The sequence below is a fragment of the Belonocnema kinseyi genome, chromosome 6 (genome assembly GCF_010883055.1).
Source record: "Belonocnema kinseyi isolate 2016_QV_RU_SX_M_011 chromosome 6, B_treatae_v1, whole genome shotgun sequence".
Taxonomy (NCBI): Eukaryota; Metazoa; Arthropoda; class Insecta; order Hymenoptera; family Cynipidae; genus Belonocnema; species Belonocnema kinseyi.
Window position 1 is genome coordinate 30,036,643 of NC_046662.1, and position 14,190 is coordinate 30,050,832.

General features: G+C 29.0%; 1 protein-coding gene across 4 annotated transcripts in view; it reads left to right on the forward strand.

Annotated features, from left to right (window-relative positions):
* LOC117174186 (plexin-A4) overlaps window positions 1-14,190 on the forward strand; it is a 599,034-nt gene that overhangs the window by 201,974 nt on the left and 382,870 nt on the right. For all 4 annotated transcript variants that reach the window (XM_033363033.1, XM_033363035.1, XM_033363037.1 and 1 more), the window contains 2 exons: window positions 2,916-3,421; window positions 9,190-9,939. In XM_033363033.1, the coding sequence (XP_033218924.1) occupies window positions 3,014-3,421; window positions 9,190-9,939 (1,158 nt within the window). In that variant the 5' untranslated portion in view covers window positions 2,916-3,013. The remainder of the gene's footprint in view (window positions 1-2,915; window positions 3,422-9,189; window positions 9,940-14,190) is intronic.

Sequence of the window (14,190 nt, forward strand, 5' to 3'; positions counted from 1 at the left end):
GCGTCACTATTGAAACTTTTTTAATGCAACTATTTTACTTTTTCCTCGCTGTATTGGCTCAAATAAACTCTCAAATATCAAAATTTCAAAAAATTTAAAGGGATTGCTAAAAATTTCATGAAATTTAAAAGATTTTTCACTGATTACAAATTTAAAAATTTAGTTATAATTCAAAGTATTTCGAGGGATATTATAGGGAGCTTATCGGACCTTCACAATTTTATAGGGTTCTCAAGAACTTTTAGGATTAAAAGAAACTGTCAGTGGGTTTTAAACGATTTGAGAAAATGTAGGATATTCTTCAAGATTCAAAAAAATGTCAAGAGGTTTGGAAAATTTTATGGTATTTTAAAATGCTAAATATTTCAACGGTTGCAAGGGATTTTAGGGAAATTCAAAGAATTTCTCAAGAAATGTAGGGAGTAAATGAAATGGAATTAAATTTTATTTTCATTCTGGGGTTTCAGGGGATTTGTAAGGTTGCCTGAGATTTTGTGTGCTTTCAGTTGATTTCAAAAGATTGAATGGATTTTTAAATTTTGAAAGGATTTTAAAGAACATAGTTTATTGACTAAATTTCAAGGGATTTAAATAAATTTTTTTAAATTGTAGAGTTTTTGAGAAATTTCAGAGGATTTTCACGTTTCCAGAATTTTTTTTAGGATTTCAAAAATCATCCAAGAATTTAAAAAATGATTCACGATATGAATAAAAAAAATTTATTGGCACCATGACAAAGAAAAAATGCTGCGATTCAAAGCTATTATTTTTTGTTCTTCAACGAAATTTCTTCTGATTCAAATTTCAGAGATTTCAAGGACTTTCATCATATTTGAGGGATTCATAAGATTTCAAAAGAAATTATAAGATATCAAAGGATTTAAAAAATTTCACTTTTGACGGAATTTCGAAAGATATGAATTAGTTGAATATGCTTTTCGGAATTTTACTCGACTTTTGTGGGAAAGATTTAAAATTCCGTCAGAAATTAAGTTGGTGTAATCCACTGAAATCTTATCATTTCTCTTGAAATCCTATGAATCTCTAAAATATAGTGAAACCCTTGAAATCTCTGCAATCCATGAAATCCTTATAATTTCCTTAACATTTTATTTAATGTTTTTATTTAAAAGAAAAGAAAAATTTTCATTAGAACAAACCACCATTTATTCGAACACAAGAAATTTCTTTGAATACCAAAAAATTGATTTGAATCGCAAAAACATTTCTTTGACATAGTGCTAATAAATTTGATTTTTATTCATATCATGGACATCTTTTTCAAATCCCTTAAAATTTTCTGAAATCTTGAAAAAATTCGTTAAAAACTCTAAAAAAAGTAGAAATCTCGTGAAATTCCTTGAAATCTAAAAAATACCGTATTCCCAAAAAATCGAGTAAAATCTTTTCAAATATTAAAAAATCTGTGATACCTTTCCAAATTCCTTAAAAAATTGGTGAAATCTTTGAAATCCTCTCAAAATTTGTTAAAAACCCCTTAAAACCCTAGGAATCCCTCAAATGTTGTAAAATTCAAAAGATTTCAAGGATTTTATAAATTCCAAGGGATTTAAACAAATTTAAGAGTTTCAGTTTTTTTTTTAATTTAAAGAATTTGACAAGATTTCAAAATTTGTTAATGTTTTTAAAAAGTTCGTAGGATTTTAAACATTGGCAAAGGATTTTAACATATTATTCATTATATCAATATTTTTAATATTTCAAGGGATTCTTTCAGGATTTGTACGGATTTCAAAGATTTCGATGGACTTTACCATACGTAAGGGATTTACACGACTTCAAAAAAAATTATTTGATTTCACGGGATTTAAAAAGATTTGTGTATTATCTAGGAATTCTCTAATTATCTTAACAGATTTCATACTTTCTAAAAGGACTTCAACAGATTTTAAAGGTTTTAGAGTATTTTAGTAGATTTATACTTCGAAAGTGTTATTTTTAATCTTCTCAAACGATGTCAAATTTTTTGTAAAAATCGTTTTACTGAATGCACCCTCAAAGTGCGTACATGGTAAAAATCACGATAAAGTGCGTTGTGGCTGTCCAACACCCCGGCGTATTTAATCATGTTTTACTTAACCTCTATTGAATATATTGTCACAATAAAATTATTCGATATAGTTTAAGGTATCTTTTATAAGGTAGAGTTGATTTTCTAGCCATTTATTTATTTTAAGTTTGTTAACAAAATTATTTTAAAAAGTGAAAAATGGGGGTTTTTACACAGTTGAAAAGTCAATTTTATGATAAAATGATGAATCACATTTTTTACTTTTAAATCTATTTATTATTATGAAAATTGAGGAATTTTGACATGTAATATTATAAAAATACAAAAAACTGAAAAAGAGACATATATAACTGTATTTTAACAATTATATTTTATTCAACACATCCACAGTCTGCTCTCGCATGACGCGCTGCCGTAAGATATAAGCCATCTACAAAGAAAAAAAGTATAAAATAATCGAAAAAAATATATATTTCACTTCATATGATAAGCTTACGTTAGAAAGTAAACAAAAACCAAGGAAATTTCAAAAAGTAAATTTTCTCAAAAATTACTTTTTCTCTCGCTAAGTGCACACTGGGTTTTTGACACCCCACGATTTTTTTACCTCCACTTTCAGCAGCTGCTGCTAGTAGACTGAAGCTTGACGCAGTATGCTAAATGACTTTATTTACAGTTAGTGTCTCCAACTAAAGCTAGATGGCGACACTTACTCAATTTTTTTTCAAATTAAGTATGGTTTATAAGAGTTTGAAAACTGCTTGGGGTGTCAAACACCCACAGTACACTTTAAGGGTTAAATTTCCTAAATTTAAATTTTATTTATCTTTGAAATGTTTTCGAATCATCAGACACTAACGAAAATGTTTTGTCCATGTTTCAGGGTAGAGAAGAACGGCTCAAGGAAGCTGTTGCTTCCAGTGCCGTGCAGCGGAGTAGGGCGAAGAAGAGCTACTCCCGTAGAGTAGGAAGTAGCTCAAGATGAACATCTTCGGGAGCATGCGGAGGATGGCCGCAGAAATATTTTTCGCAAGGCGGCTTCCGCTTCTTCTTCTCCTTCTGGTGCTGCCGAGATTTCCAAGTCAGAAGCACAAGACAACGGATGTGATAAACAACTTTCATGACCCGGAAGTCGATAGAATGAACCATCTTGTGGTAGACAAGAACACGGGTAGAGTCTATGTAGGTGCAGTCAATCGACTGTACCAATTAGCTCCTGATCTAAACCTAGTAGTTAAAGTGGTTACGGGTCCCAAAAAAGACAACCCTGATTGCTCGATGATGGATTGTCCCAAGGATGTTGAGAAGAAATTAACTGACAATGTTAATAAGGCCTTGGTCATTGATTATACTACCTCCAAACTGATTTCTTGTGGCAGTCTATTCCAGGTGAGAAATTCAATATTGGTTGATGCATGCTAATAACGAAAATACCGATTTTTTTATTTCTTTATTTTTTTATCCTTTTCAGTTAATTTAAGCAGATTGAATTAGCCATCAGAATATTTAGATTCTTCATAGCAACAGGTCTGACAGCCCGGTACCTATATCCCCTATATCCCCTATATTTAGTTATTGTCCCTATAAACTACCCTATTTTCAAGATTTGGTCTCTATGGTACCCTCGGTCATCACCCACACTTAGAAAAATGTTTGTTTGAATCGACCAACAAAATTTATTTGAATTCATATAATTGAATCAAACATATTTTTTGCTTCAATTAAAAAAAGGTTTATTTAATTTTAAGAAATGGAAACTATTTGCCTTATTGATTGAAACAAAGAATTTGTTTAGTACAATTTGTTTTATTTAAATAGAAAATGGACTTTTATTGAACAATGAATTTGTGTAAAATCTGTTTATTCGAATTTATAAAAATATTTATTTGATTCAAAGAAAAAATACAGTACAAAGCAGTACTACGAAGTGCCGCTAGGCGTGCTAAAGCGCTGCCGCCGATTCCGAAAGGACTAACCTAGAATCTAAATTAATTGATCATGTGATTTATTTGAAGTTTAGGACAAGCAAAAAATTTATTTGAATCAAACAAACATTTGTTTGGCCCCATATTAAAGAAATAATTTGTTTGATTCAAAACAAATTTTTTCGATTCAAACAAACATTTTTCTCAGTGCAACTCGCATTGATATTTGCTCAAGTGTACCCCCACCATTGCTACCCCTTACTTGCTTTTACTCTGTGTATCTCGGATTGGATTAGAGGCGGGTTTGGAAGACCTTTAAACGGAACATTGCAATTTTCGCAAACTTTACCATTTTTAACGTTTTAAAAGTTCGATCTAACTGCAATTTATCAATTTGCAATCACTCGTCTGGGAACATCTTCTGCAAATTCAAAATTACTGTACTATCTATGCTTTTAATTTGAAATATTTGACATATTATTCACATTTTTAACGTTTTCATTTTAAAATATATTAACCTTATGAATTTTATTTTCAAAATAATGTACAATTAGGCTGATTTAGTGCACATATTAATATAAGAATAACGTTTAATCATGAAAATAATTGAAAAGTTAAAAATAACCATTATTGTAAATAATGTTTGTGAAAAAATATTTTAATTTTACGTATTTTCAGTGTTGTATTTCCCTTAATTTTTCAATTATTGCAAAACTTGCGAAAAATGATATATCTTTGATAATAATTGGTAAAGTATAATAATATAAACGTTTTTTTATATGAATTTGATTTCAAAATATTCAACAACCTAAATATTGTTAAAAATTTTATGGAAACTTTTTAAATTTGTCATCATTTTTTAAATTATTTTGAAACTTCTAAACAATTTTGTATATCATTCGAGTTTTCTCTAAAATTTTTAATAAATACTGCCAAATTAAAATAACGCGTTGAAATCTTCCGGATTATTTTCTGAAAATTTTGGAAATCCTTTAAAATCTTTTTAAATATACCTTTAAAATTAATTGACAAATAACAAAGAATAATTTTTTATTTTTTCATGAACACTTTTTAAAATAGATGTTAACATTTATTAATTGTTCAGTTGTTATTTATACATCAAAATTTGTTTTGAAATCTTGTTGAATGTTATATAAAATTATTTTAAAAAAATCGTTAATATTTTTTACAGGAATTTTAAGTATATTTTGTTATTATCTGAAGATATTAAAAACATCATTTAAAACCGTCAAAATCTTATTTAAAGAAGTTCCAAAATATATTTTTTGTTAAACAGTTTTTGGAATCATTCCAAATTTTAAATCATTTTTTATCTCTCCAAAACTTTTAAATATCTTTTAACCTAATCGAATTTTTTCTAAAATAATAGTTGTTCAATTTTTTTTTATGTTTCCAACGTTGTTTTTATTTTGAACTCTTTTTAAGTATTTATTAAAAAATAAGTTTTAACACAAAAAAAAATAATTGAAAATTTCCCCAGAAATCTTAATAAAATTTTTTCATTATCTGCAAACTTTAAAAATCTTAATCCTAAATCAGTCCTGCAAAATAAAAAATAATCCCTTAAAAGTTTCTAACTTTTGTTTAAAATTTTGGAAATATTTTAAAATCTTCTTAAATTTTCTCTTCAAATTAATTTTCTAATATAAAAACCCGTTTTTAATTTTCATAGAAATCTAAATGAATTTTTCGTATATTATTTTATTTTTAATTATTTGAAATATTTTCAACTTTTGAATTATTTTTTAAATTCTTTCAAAACTTTTAAATATCGTTTAAAATGATTTGACTTTTTCCTACCATTTTTAATAGAACCCGCCAAAAATGTTAAAATGCCCGAAAATCTTCCAAATTATTTTTTCTTACAATGTTCGAAATCTGTTTAAATCTTTTTAAAAATACTTTTAGGACTAATGACGAGGTTTATACAGTTGAATATAAATATTTATGTGAAGCTTCCACCAAGAAGAATAATCTTATAGCAAGTCATACCTAAATAATATAATTAAGTTTTAAGTTTAAAAATAAATTTGAAAAAGGAACGATTTTTCAACTAAAAATATTAAAATTCGCAACCAAATAAATTTTTAACTACAAACTTGAATTTTTATCAAAGAATATTAAGTTGTAATCAAAACACAATGAATTTTCTACAAACTAGTTACTTTTTTCTCGAAACAAATTAATTTTAACTAAGAAAATTAATTTTTAACCAAGATTATTGTTCTATCAAGAAAGATTAATAAATTTCTAGTTAAGATAAATTAATTTAAAAATAAAAAAAAAACGAAATTTTAACAAAATAGTACAATTTTTCACGAAAAAAAATTAATCTGAATCAAACAGAGACCTTTATAACCAAAAATATCAACTTTCTATTAAAAGAAATGAGTTTTTGAACTAAAAAGAAGAATATTACACAAATAAAGTTAAATATTTAACCCAGAAAAATGTAATTTCTATGAAACTAGATGAGTTTTTAAATTAAACAGACAAATTAAAAAGAAAATAATGTAATTTGTATGCAAAAAAGAATTCAGTTTGACTTTTTAACATCAAAGTATAAGTTTATAAAAGAAGTAATCCCAGGCGAGAACAAGCAAACGAGGAGTAACGCGCTGGATGCAATGGTGGGGGTAACCTAAACAGGTCAAAATGCGATGTGAATTTATTTTTTTACCGAGAATTTGAAAAATTTTTAGAGAAAAAAAATCTGTTCAACTTTCTTCGATTAAATAATTAGGCAAATTGTGATCTTTTTCAATTATGATGTCATTCAGTTTATAATGCGTAATTCGAAAATCTTTCATATTAAACATTTTCCATTTTAGATTTATAATTTATAAGCGTAGATAAATTTTAATTTTAATAATTTTAAAATTCAGTTTTAAAGACTTAAAAGTTATAAGATTTTGAAGCGTAATAATTGGTGTTGCCAGGCGATTCTAAATGTTTAAATAACTTTAAAATAATATATTTATAATCAATGGCTTTTATTTAATTAAAAATATTATTTCAGTTTAAAATAGTCCACTTTTAAACCTTTTATTTGAAATTTTTTAATTAAGAAAAAGAACAATTACTTAATATTTAGAAATATTTATAACTAAACTAACAAACTAAATATTTTACGATAAAATGTTAATTGTTCTATTTAGAAAATTTAATTTATAAGTCAAATTGTTGAATTTGTATGTATAATTAACAAACTGTCTGTTCGCTTAAAGTCACTAATTACAAATTAAATATTCGAAGCTAAAAAAATAATTAACTTTGAACGTTACAATCTTATTGTTCTGTTTAACCAAATTGAATTTTTAAGCCTAACTGTTGAATTTTAATGTTATAAATAACACTTGGATGCCTATTATTCTTAGAAAAACTTCGAGTGAGTGGAAGAGACATTTAGAAGATTTGAAAGAATTCAAAATTAATCAAAAATTTGAAATAATTACAAATAATTTCAACGAAGACGGGTATCGAAAAAATTCGGCTTTTCATGCCAAAATTTGTCGCAAATAGTCCACGGATTCATTTCAAACAAAATGTAGATTTTGGCACATTTCGAATAAAAAATTTAGAAGCTTTTTAAGAATTTTAACAGGCTTCAAAAGAATAATAACATTTTTTTAAATTGCTAGCAAATTGAAAATGATTTTTTATTTTGAAAAATGATTTGTATTTTGAATAATTTTAAAAGATATTTAGAAGTTGTGAAAAATTCATCTTTTAAGGTGAAAATTCAATTATTTAGTTAAAGATCAATAATTAAAGTTGAAAATTCATCCTTTTTGTTTTAAATTCAACTATTCCAGTTGATGATTCTTCATTTTAGTTAAAAATTCATCAGTTCAATGTTTTTTAAACTAAACATCTAACTATTCCATTTTTGGTTGAAACCTGATCTTTTTCATTAAAAATCCAACTATTTGTTTGAAAAGTTGTCTTTTTTAATTTGAATTTGAATTATTTTGTGGAAAATTCATGTATTTTATTTTAAAATCTTGTTTTTTTTCCATAAAAAATTAATCCTTTTTTTTGAAAATTCATAGTTTTCATTGAAAATTCAAATATTCCAATCAAATATTCATAATTTTTTTGAAAATGTATCATTTTTGGTTGAAAATTTAACTAATCCAGTTTAATATTTCATAATTTTAGTTGAAAATTCATATTTTTAGTTTGAAATCGCCTGCTTATCTTAAAGATTCATCATTATAGTTGAAAATAATAAATATTCATCACTTTAATTTAAAATAAAACTACTTTGTTGGAATTTAAACTCTTTTGTAAAAATATAATATTTTTGGTTTAAAATTGATATATTTCAGTTGAAGATTTATCGTTTTAATTGAAAATTCATCAGTTTGGTTGAAAAATTGCTTTTTGTGGTGGAAAATGATTTTAATTGAAAATTTAACTATTTCATTTTTGGTTGAAAACTGATTTTTTATTTGAGTGGCTCCGTACTATGAAAAATTATACCCAGAAAAACTTGAGATACCTAAACAGAAACCCTGGAATTGTCAGGGAATTTTCTTTCAGGATTCGGGTAGGCACCCTGAACTTAATTAAATCAGAGAGAAACTTTTATTCCTTGTTTCACTTTTATTATCAAAAATAAACGTTTGACAAAAAAATTCTAAAGGGTAAAAGTATTATTTCTATATTCTCTACAATTCTATATTTTCAAAAAATTGATTTTTCGATTGTGTTTTTTTTTTAAACGCTCGGACAATACTTTTACGGAATTATATTTGAATCCTTGAAATGTACAATATATAAAAGTTTAAAATTTCTATTTTGATAGTTTAATTTCATTTAATTTAAAATTGCTTCGTGGAAGTGTTAGTAGCTTCCATTTTTTATACGTGTAGATTATTGAGAATTTAAAAACAAAATTGTTGAATGAAACAACGTTTAAACTTCAATTTTCGAAATTAAAAATTCCAGAGTTTCACTTCGAGTGCTTTCATTTGCAGTGTAATTTTTATTAGTTCGAATGGAACAATTTTTATACTTAATGTTCGATTTTTAAATTTAATTGATGGTCGAATATAAATTTGGAACATCCTAGTCACTATTTAAAAATGCTGATCAGACACATGTCCCCAAGTCGACTCTGCCGACAAAGTGTGCCTTGTTCCTGCGGAAGTTGACAATTTTGTTATCTCCTTGATTTACCGCGGATCTCTTTTTCGTATTTTGCAGGGCATGTGCACCGTACGAAATCTGCACAATATCTCGGACGTGGTACAAGAAGTACGTGAGCCAGTGGTGGCAAACAATGGCACAGCCTCAACGGTAGCTTTCATTGCACCTGGTCCACCAAATCCACCAGTGTCCCAGGTAATGTACGTTGGCGTAACCTACACTGGGAATTCGCCTTATCGATCAGAAGTGCCCGCGGTGAGTTCGAGGTCTCTCGACAAGGACAAGATGTTGAACATTGCTGAATCTGCCGTAACCACCGGTACCAGAATGTACGTCAACTCCCTGTCTAGGGAGCGCTATCCGATCAACTACATCTACGGCTTCAGCAGCGAGGGCTTCAGCTACTTCCTGACCACTCAGATGAAGAGCACTGATGCATCCATCTACATTTCCAAGTTGGTCCGCGTCTGCCACGATGATCAGCATTACTACTCATACACGGAGATGCCCATCGACTGCACAAACGAGGGCAGAGTTTACAACCTCGTGCAGGCCGCTTATGTCGGAAAAGCTGGCTCGGATTTGGCCGCCGATCTTGGAATTACGGCCCAGGACGATGTGCTCTTTGCCGTCTTCTCCGAGAGCGATGGACCCAATAATAGTCGACCGCGAGCCCAGAGTGCACTCTGCGTTTACTCGCTCAAGGCCATCAGGCGGAAGTTCATGAGGAATATTCAGCGGTGCTTCAGCGGTGACGGCGAACGAGGTCTTGGATTCATCTCGCCGAGTCATCAGTGCGTGCTCACGGTAAGTACCTAGTTTATGATGTAATTGCGAATGCGAGGTGCTTTATGAGCAACTCTTGACAAACCTTTTTGACCCTTGTGTTTCCCACATTCAGTTCCAGGGAATTACATTAGGTGCGGTGGGTCTATTTGCGCTTTCAGAGAGAGAACTGTTTACGTTGATGGTATATTTCAAGTTTAACTGACAGGAGAAAAGCTCAATTTAGAGCTGGAATAACATAATTCGGATTTGTTTACCAAGTTTTTGAAATAGGCAATGTGGTACGGTAGTGATAGCTTCAACTGCAGTTTAAAACAAACTTCTAACTTTTTCAGGGTAGAAGCTAGACCGGGAAACTTACAAATGACCGGGATTTTATTTTTTTACAGGGAATTTTACAAATTTTTAGAAACCAAATCCTTGCAACTTTGATTTTAATCGGATTTTAAATCAGTAGTTTATGTTTGGTCTTTTTCAATTATGATATCACTCAGTTTAGAATAAGTAATTCGAAAATCTTTCACTTTTCAATTTAAAGAATTTTAAAATTCTGTTTTATTCCACACTCGACCGCAATGGTCACCTTTTGTCCCTGATAATAGGGGCGAAAGTAGCCAATATTTCCCGCAAACCTCTTTTTCGGAGCGAAAGTAAATTTTGCGGGGCGGAAGTAAAATTTGCGGGGCGAAAATAAAATTAGTGGTGCGAAAGTAAAATTAGGAGGCGAAAGTAAAATTTGCGAGGCGAAAGTAAAATTTGCGGGGCGAAAATAAATCTAGCGGGACGAAAGTAAAATTATCAGGGCCAAAGTAAATTAGCAGGGCAAAAAAAAATTAGCAGATTTCGAAAAAAAATTTAGAATCTTTTCAAGAATTTTGACAGGCTTCAGAAGAATAAAAAAAATTTCATAGGAAAATTTAAAAACATTTTTTATTTAATAATTCTGACTTGGAACCGGCTATTTTCAGCCAATACTAGAAATTTTCGAAAATGAACCAAATTCTGAATTGAAACAGGAAATCTTTCCCAAGAATTCTAATTCTGAGTTGAAACAGGGAATTTTCTAATTTTAACCAATTTTGAGTTAAAACTGGTATTTATCCATGAGAATTATAATTTCTCTTGGAACAGGGAATTTTAAAATTTAAATAAGTTCCGAGCTGAAACAGGGAGTTTTTTATAAGAATGAATTCTAATTCTGAGTTGAAAATGAGAATTTTCGAAGAGTATTAAAATTCCGGATTTGAACAACGAATTTTCAATTTTGAACCAATTTTGAGTTGGAACTGGAATTTATGCAGGAGAATAACAATTTGAATGGAAAGTCGAATTTTTTAAACAAAATTATAATTGTGAGTTGAAACGAGATATTTTCGAACGAAATTTAAAATATATATTGGAACAGAGGATTTTATAAATATTTTATTTCTGAGTTGAAATTAAGAATTTTCTTAAAGAATTAAAGTTATGAATTTGAAATTCCTAATTTTCATTAATTTATCTTGAATTCTTTAAATTTTTTTCATCTCCCTCGATTTTTTTGAATTTCATTAAATTATTTTAAATGGACTCTAATTTCACTGAAATCCTTAAAAAATTTTTGAATTTTTAACATTTTTTTAGATCATTTGGAATTCATCATGATATCTCATTAATTTATCCTGAATTCTTTTAAATTCTTTTATTTCCTTTAATTCTCTTGGAATTGTCCCTGAACTATTTTAAAATCTTATTCATACATTAACTCTAATTTTACTGAGATCAATTGGATATTTTGGATTCTTTTCAATTCATTTTAATTCACGTTATTTTCACCCCTAATTTTTATTAAAATTTAATTTTAATTCTTCTGAATTCACTCTAATTTTACTGAAATCAATGGAATATTGTGGTTTTTTTCAATCGATTTAAAATTATGTAGAATTTACCCTGAATTATTGGAATTCTTTTTAATTTTTTTTAATTATCCCTGAATTTAGGTGAATTCTCTCAATTCAATACATTGTTTCAGTTTTTCTCTTAATTCCTCCTGAAGTTTTTAAGTTGACTATGAAAAAAAAATCTAAAATTTTTAAACATATAGCTGAAAGATTTTAAGAAATTGTTTTTAAATTTGCAGGATTTCCTTAACATTGTAGAAAAACTTCGATTCATTTCAAAAGACATTTAGACGTTCTAAGAAAATTTCAAAAATAATTGTACATTTATGTAAATTTAAAACAACTTCTAGATTTCTCAAGATTTTGAAATAAAATGTTGAAATTTTTCAAGGAGGTTTAAACTATGTAAAATTAAAATAAGTTAACTTATAATTGAAGAAGTATTCTGTTAAAAAATGTATTTTTCATTTTTGAATGTTTCTAGCTTAAAATTGTTAAAAATAATATGATATACAAAATTTAAAGTTAATTGATTCTTTAATTTAGAGCATTGAAAATGTTAACGTGGATTAAATTTTTACAATTTTGGTCTGAATGTTTGAATTCATTAATTTTATAAAAGTTAAAAATTCTATCTTTTGCATTTTATCTGCATTTTATTTAAAATTATTAAATTGAACAGTTTTAGTACCTTCCATTTTTTACGTGTAAATTCATGAGGATTTGAATACAAAATGTTTGAATTCAAAAAATTTTCAAATTCGATATAAAAAGTCCAAAAATCTAGATTTACAATTTGAGTGCATTAATTTGTAGTTTATTTTTTATTACTTCTAATGAAAAAATGTTTAGCTTTAGAGTTCGAATTTTTACGTCTTATTGGCCGTGAAAAATGTTTCCGAACCGTTAAAAATGAATAAAAGTCGGTGACTTTTTCACTTGAAATAGGCCCTCTTTTGTCAAGTAAATTAGGCTCTGGCAACCCTGAATATAATTTAAAATCAGCAATGATAAAAATCTTTCTTAATTTTCTTCTCACTCTTGCCAACATGAATTTGCTGAAATTTTAATTAAGAATAATGGCACCAGCGGACCGCCTCTTATGTAAAGTACTACCTGCAATCCCGCAATATTTAAATATTTGTTGTTAATCTCGGTATAAAATCGCATGTCCAGTCATTCAGCAAAGAGGTGACGAAGTATCGGGACTCGGGATGCAAGAAGCTTACTTTAGACTCTAATTACGCGCGCGCGGGTATAAAGACACATGCCACCGAGGATTATTTTCCATGTCTCATTAGAGATTCCACGAGACATAAATTACGACATCTCGACGCGTTTAACAAGTGGTACATAGGCATTCGGAGAAATTCAGTTTGATTTCTCATCGAGAGTCAGCGACAGCATAAATAATTAATCATCTCGACTCTGGAGACGCGATAATGTATCCTCGAGACATCGATTCACCCTCGCGTCAAGCCGATACCTTCACGGAGTCTCGATTGCGTCCCCTGCATTGATTTGCATTCTCAGCAGCTCCTCGTCTTTACTTCTTGCAACCCACTAACCGAGCGCTTGAAAGTTTCGTATTGCAGCATGAGCGCACCTACCGCCTACCACCTACGCGTAACCGAGGCTAGCCAGGGGTTCCGTGCTCATCGCACTTTGTGATCTGACTCGGTTATCATGGCTACGCGAGTATTAACAGAATGTAAGCGAGAACATTACCATGGCTCAAGTGCAGTAACTCTGCATAATCTTTCAGATTTTACTCTCCACCGGTTTCTATAACGAGAGATCTAACTTTAGTAATCAAAGCTGCATGTCGATTGCAGTCACACTATTTCACCATTTTTACAGATCGACAAACTTATACCTTATCGACATCGGACACATTCTACACCTGAAGTGGTTTGTGTCTGTGCAAATTGTGAGAAATGGATTTTGCGTAAACAGCTTCAGGGTTATTTATTATCCCAATTGGTTTAAGGGAATCTATATTATCGGCGGAGATAGTACCATCAATCAGTGTAGATACCTTTTTTCACCACCACGAAAATAGAAATCAAACTATCGATCAAGTTAAATCTTCAAATAACAGAAAATACTTAACGTCATTTTCAGACAAGATGGAAAATAAATTTAAACTAATTTAAAAATTAAGTTTTTCTAAAAAAAATCTACTCTCTTCGCTACACTAAGATACGAAAGAAGTATCTTTACTCAGAAATACAGGCTATCTCAAGCCAGGTGTTACATTTATGACACAAGTAATTTTAAAGGAATCTATAGTACAGAAATTGTTAACATGAGAAATAGTAGGGGGGGAATGGTATATGATGCAGATGGAATACTAGAGGCTTTCAGAGACTATTTTAGGAGACAATTCGGA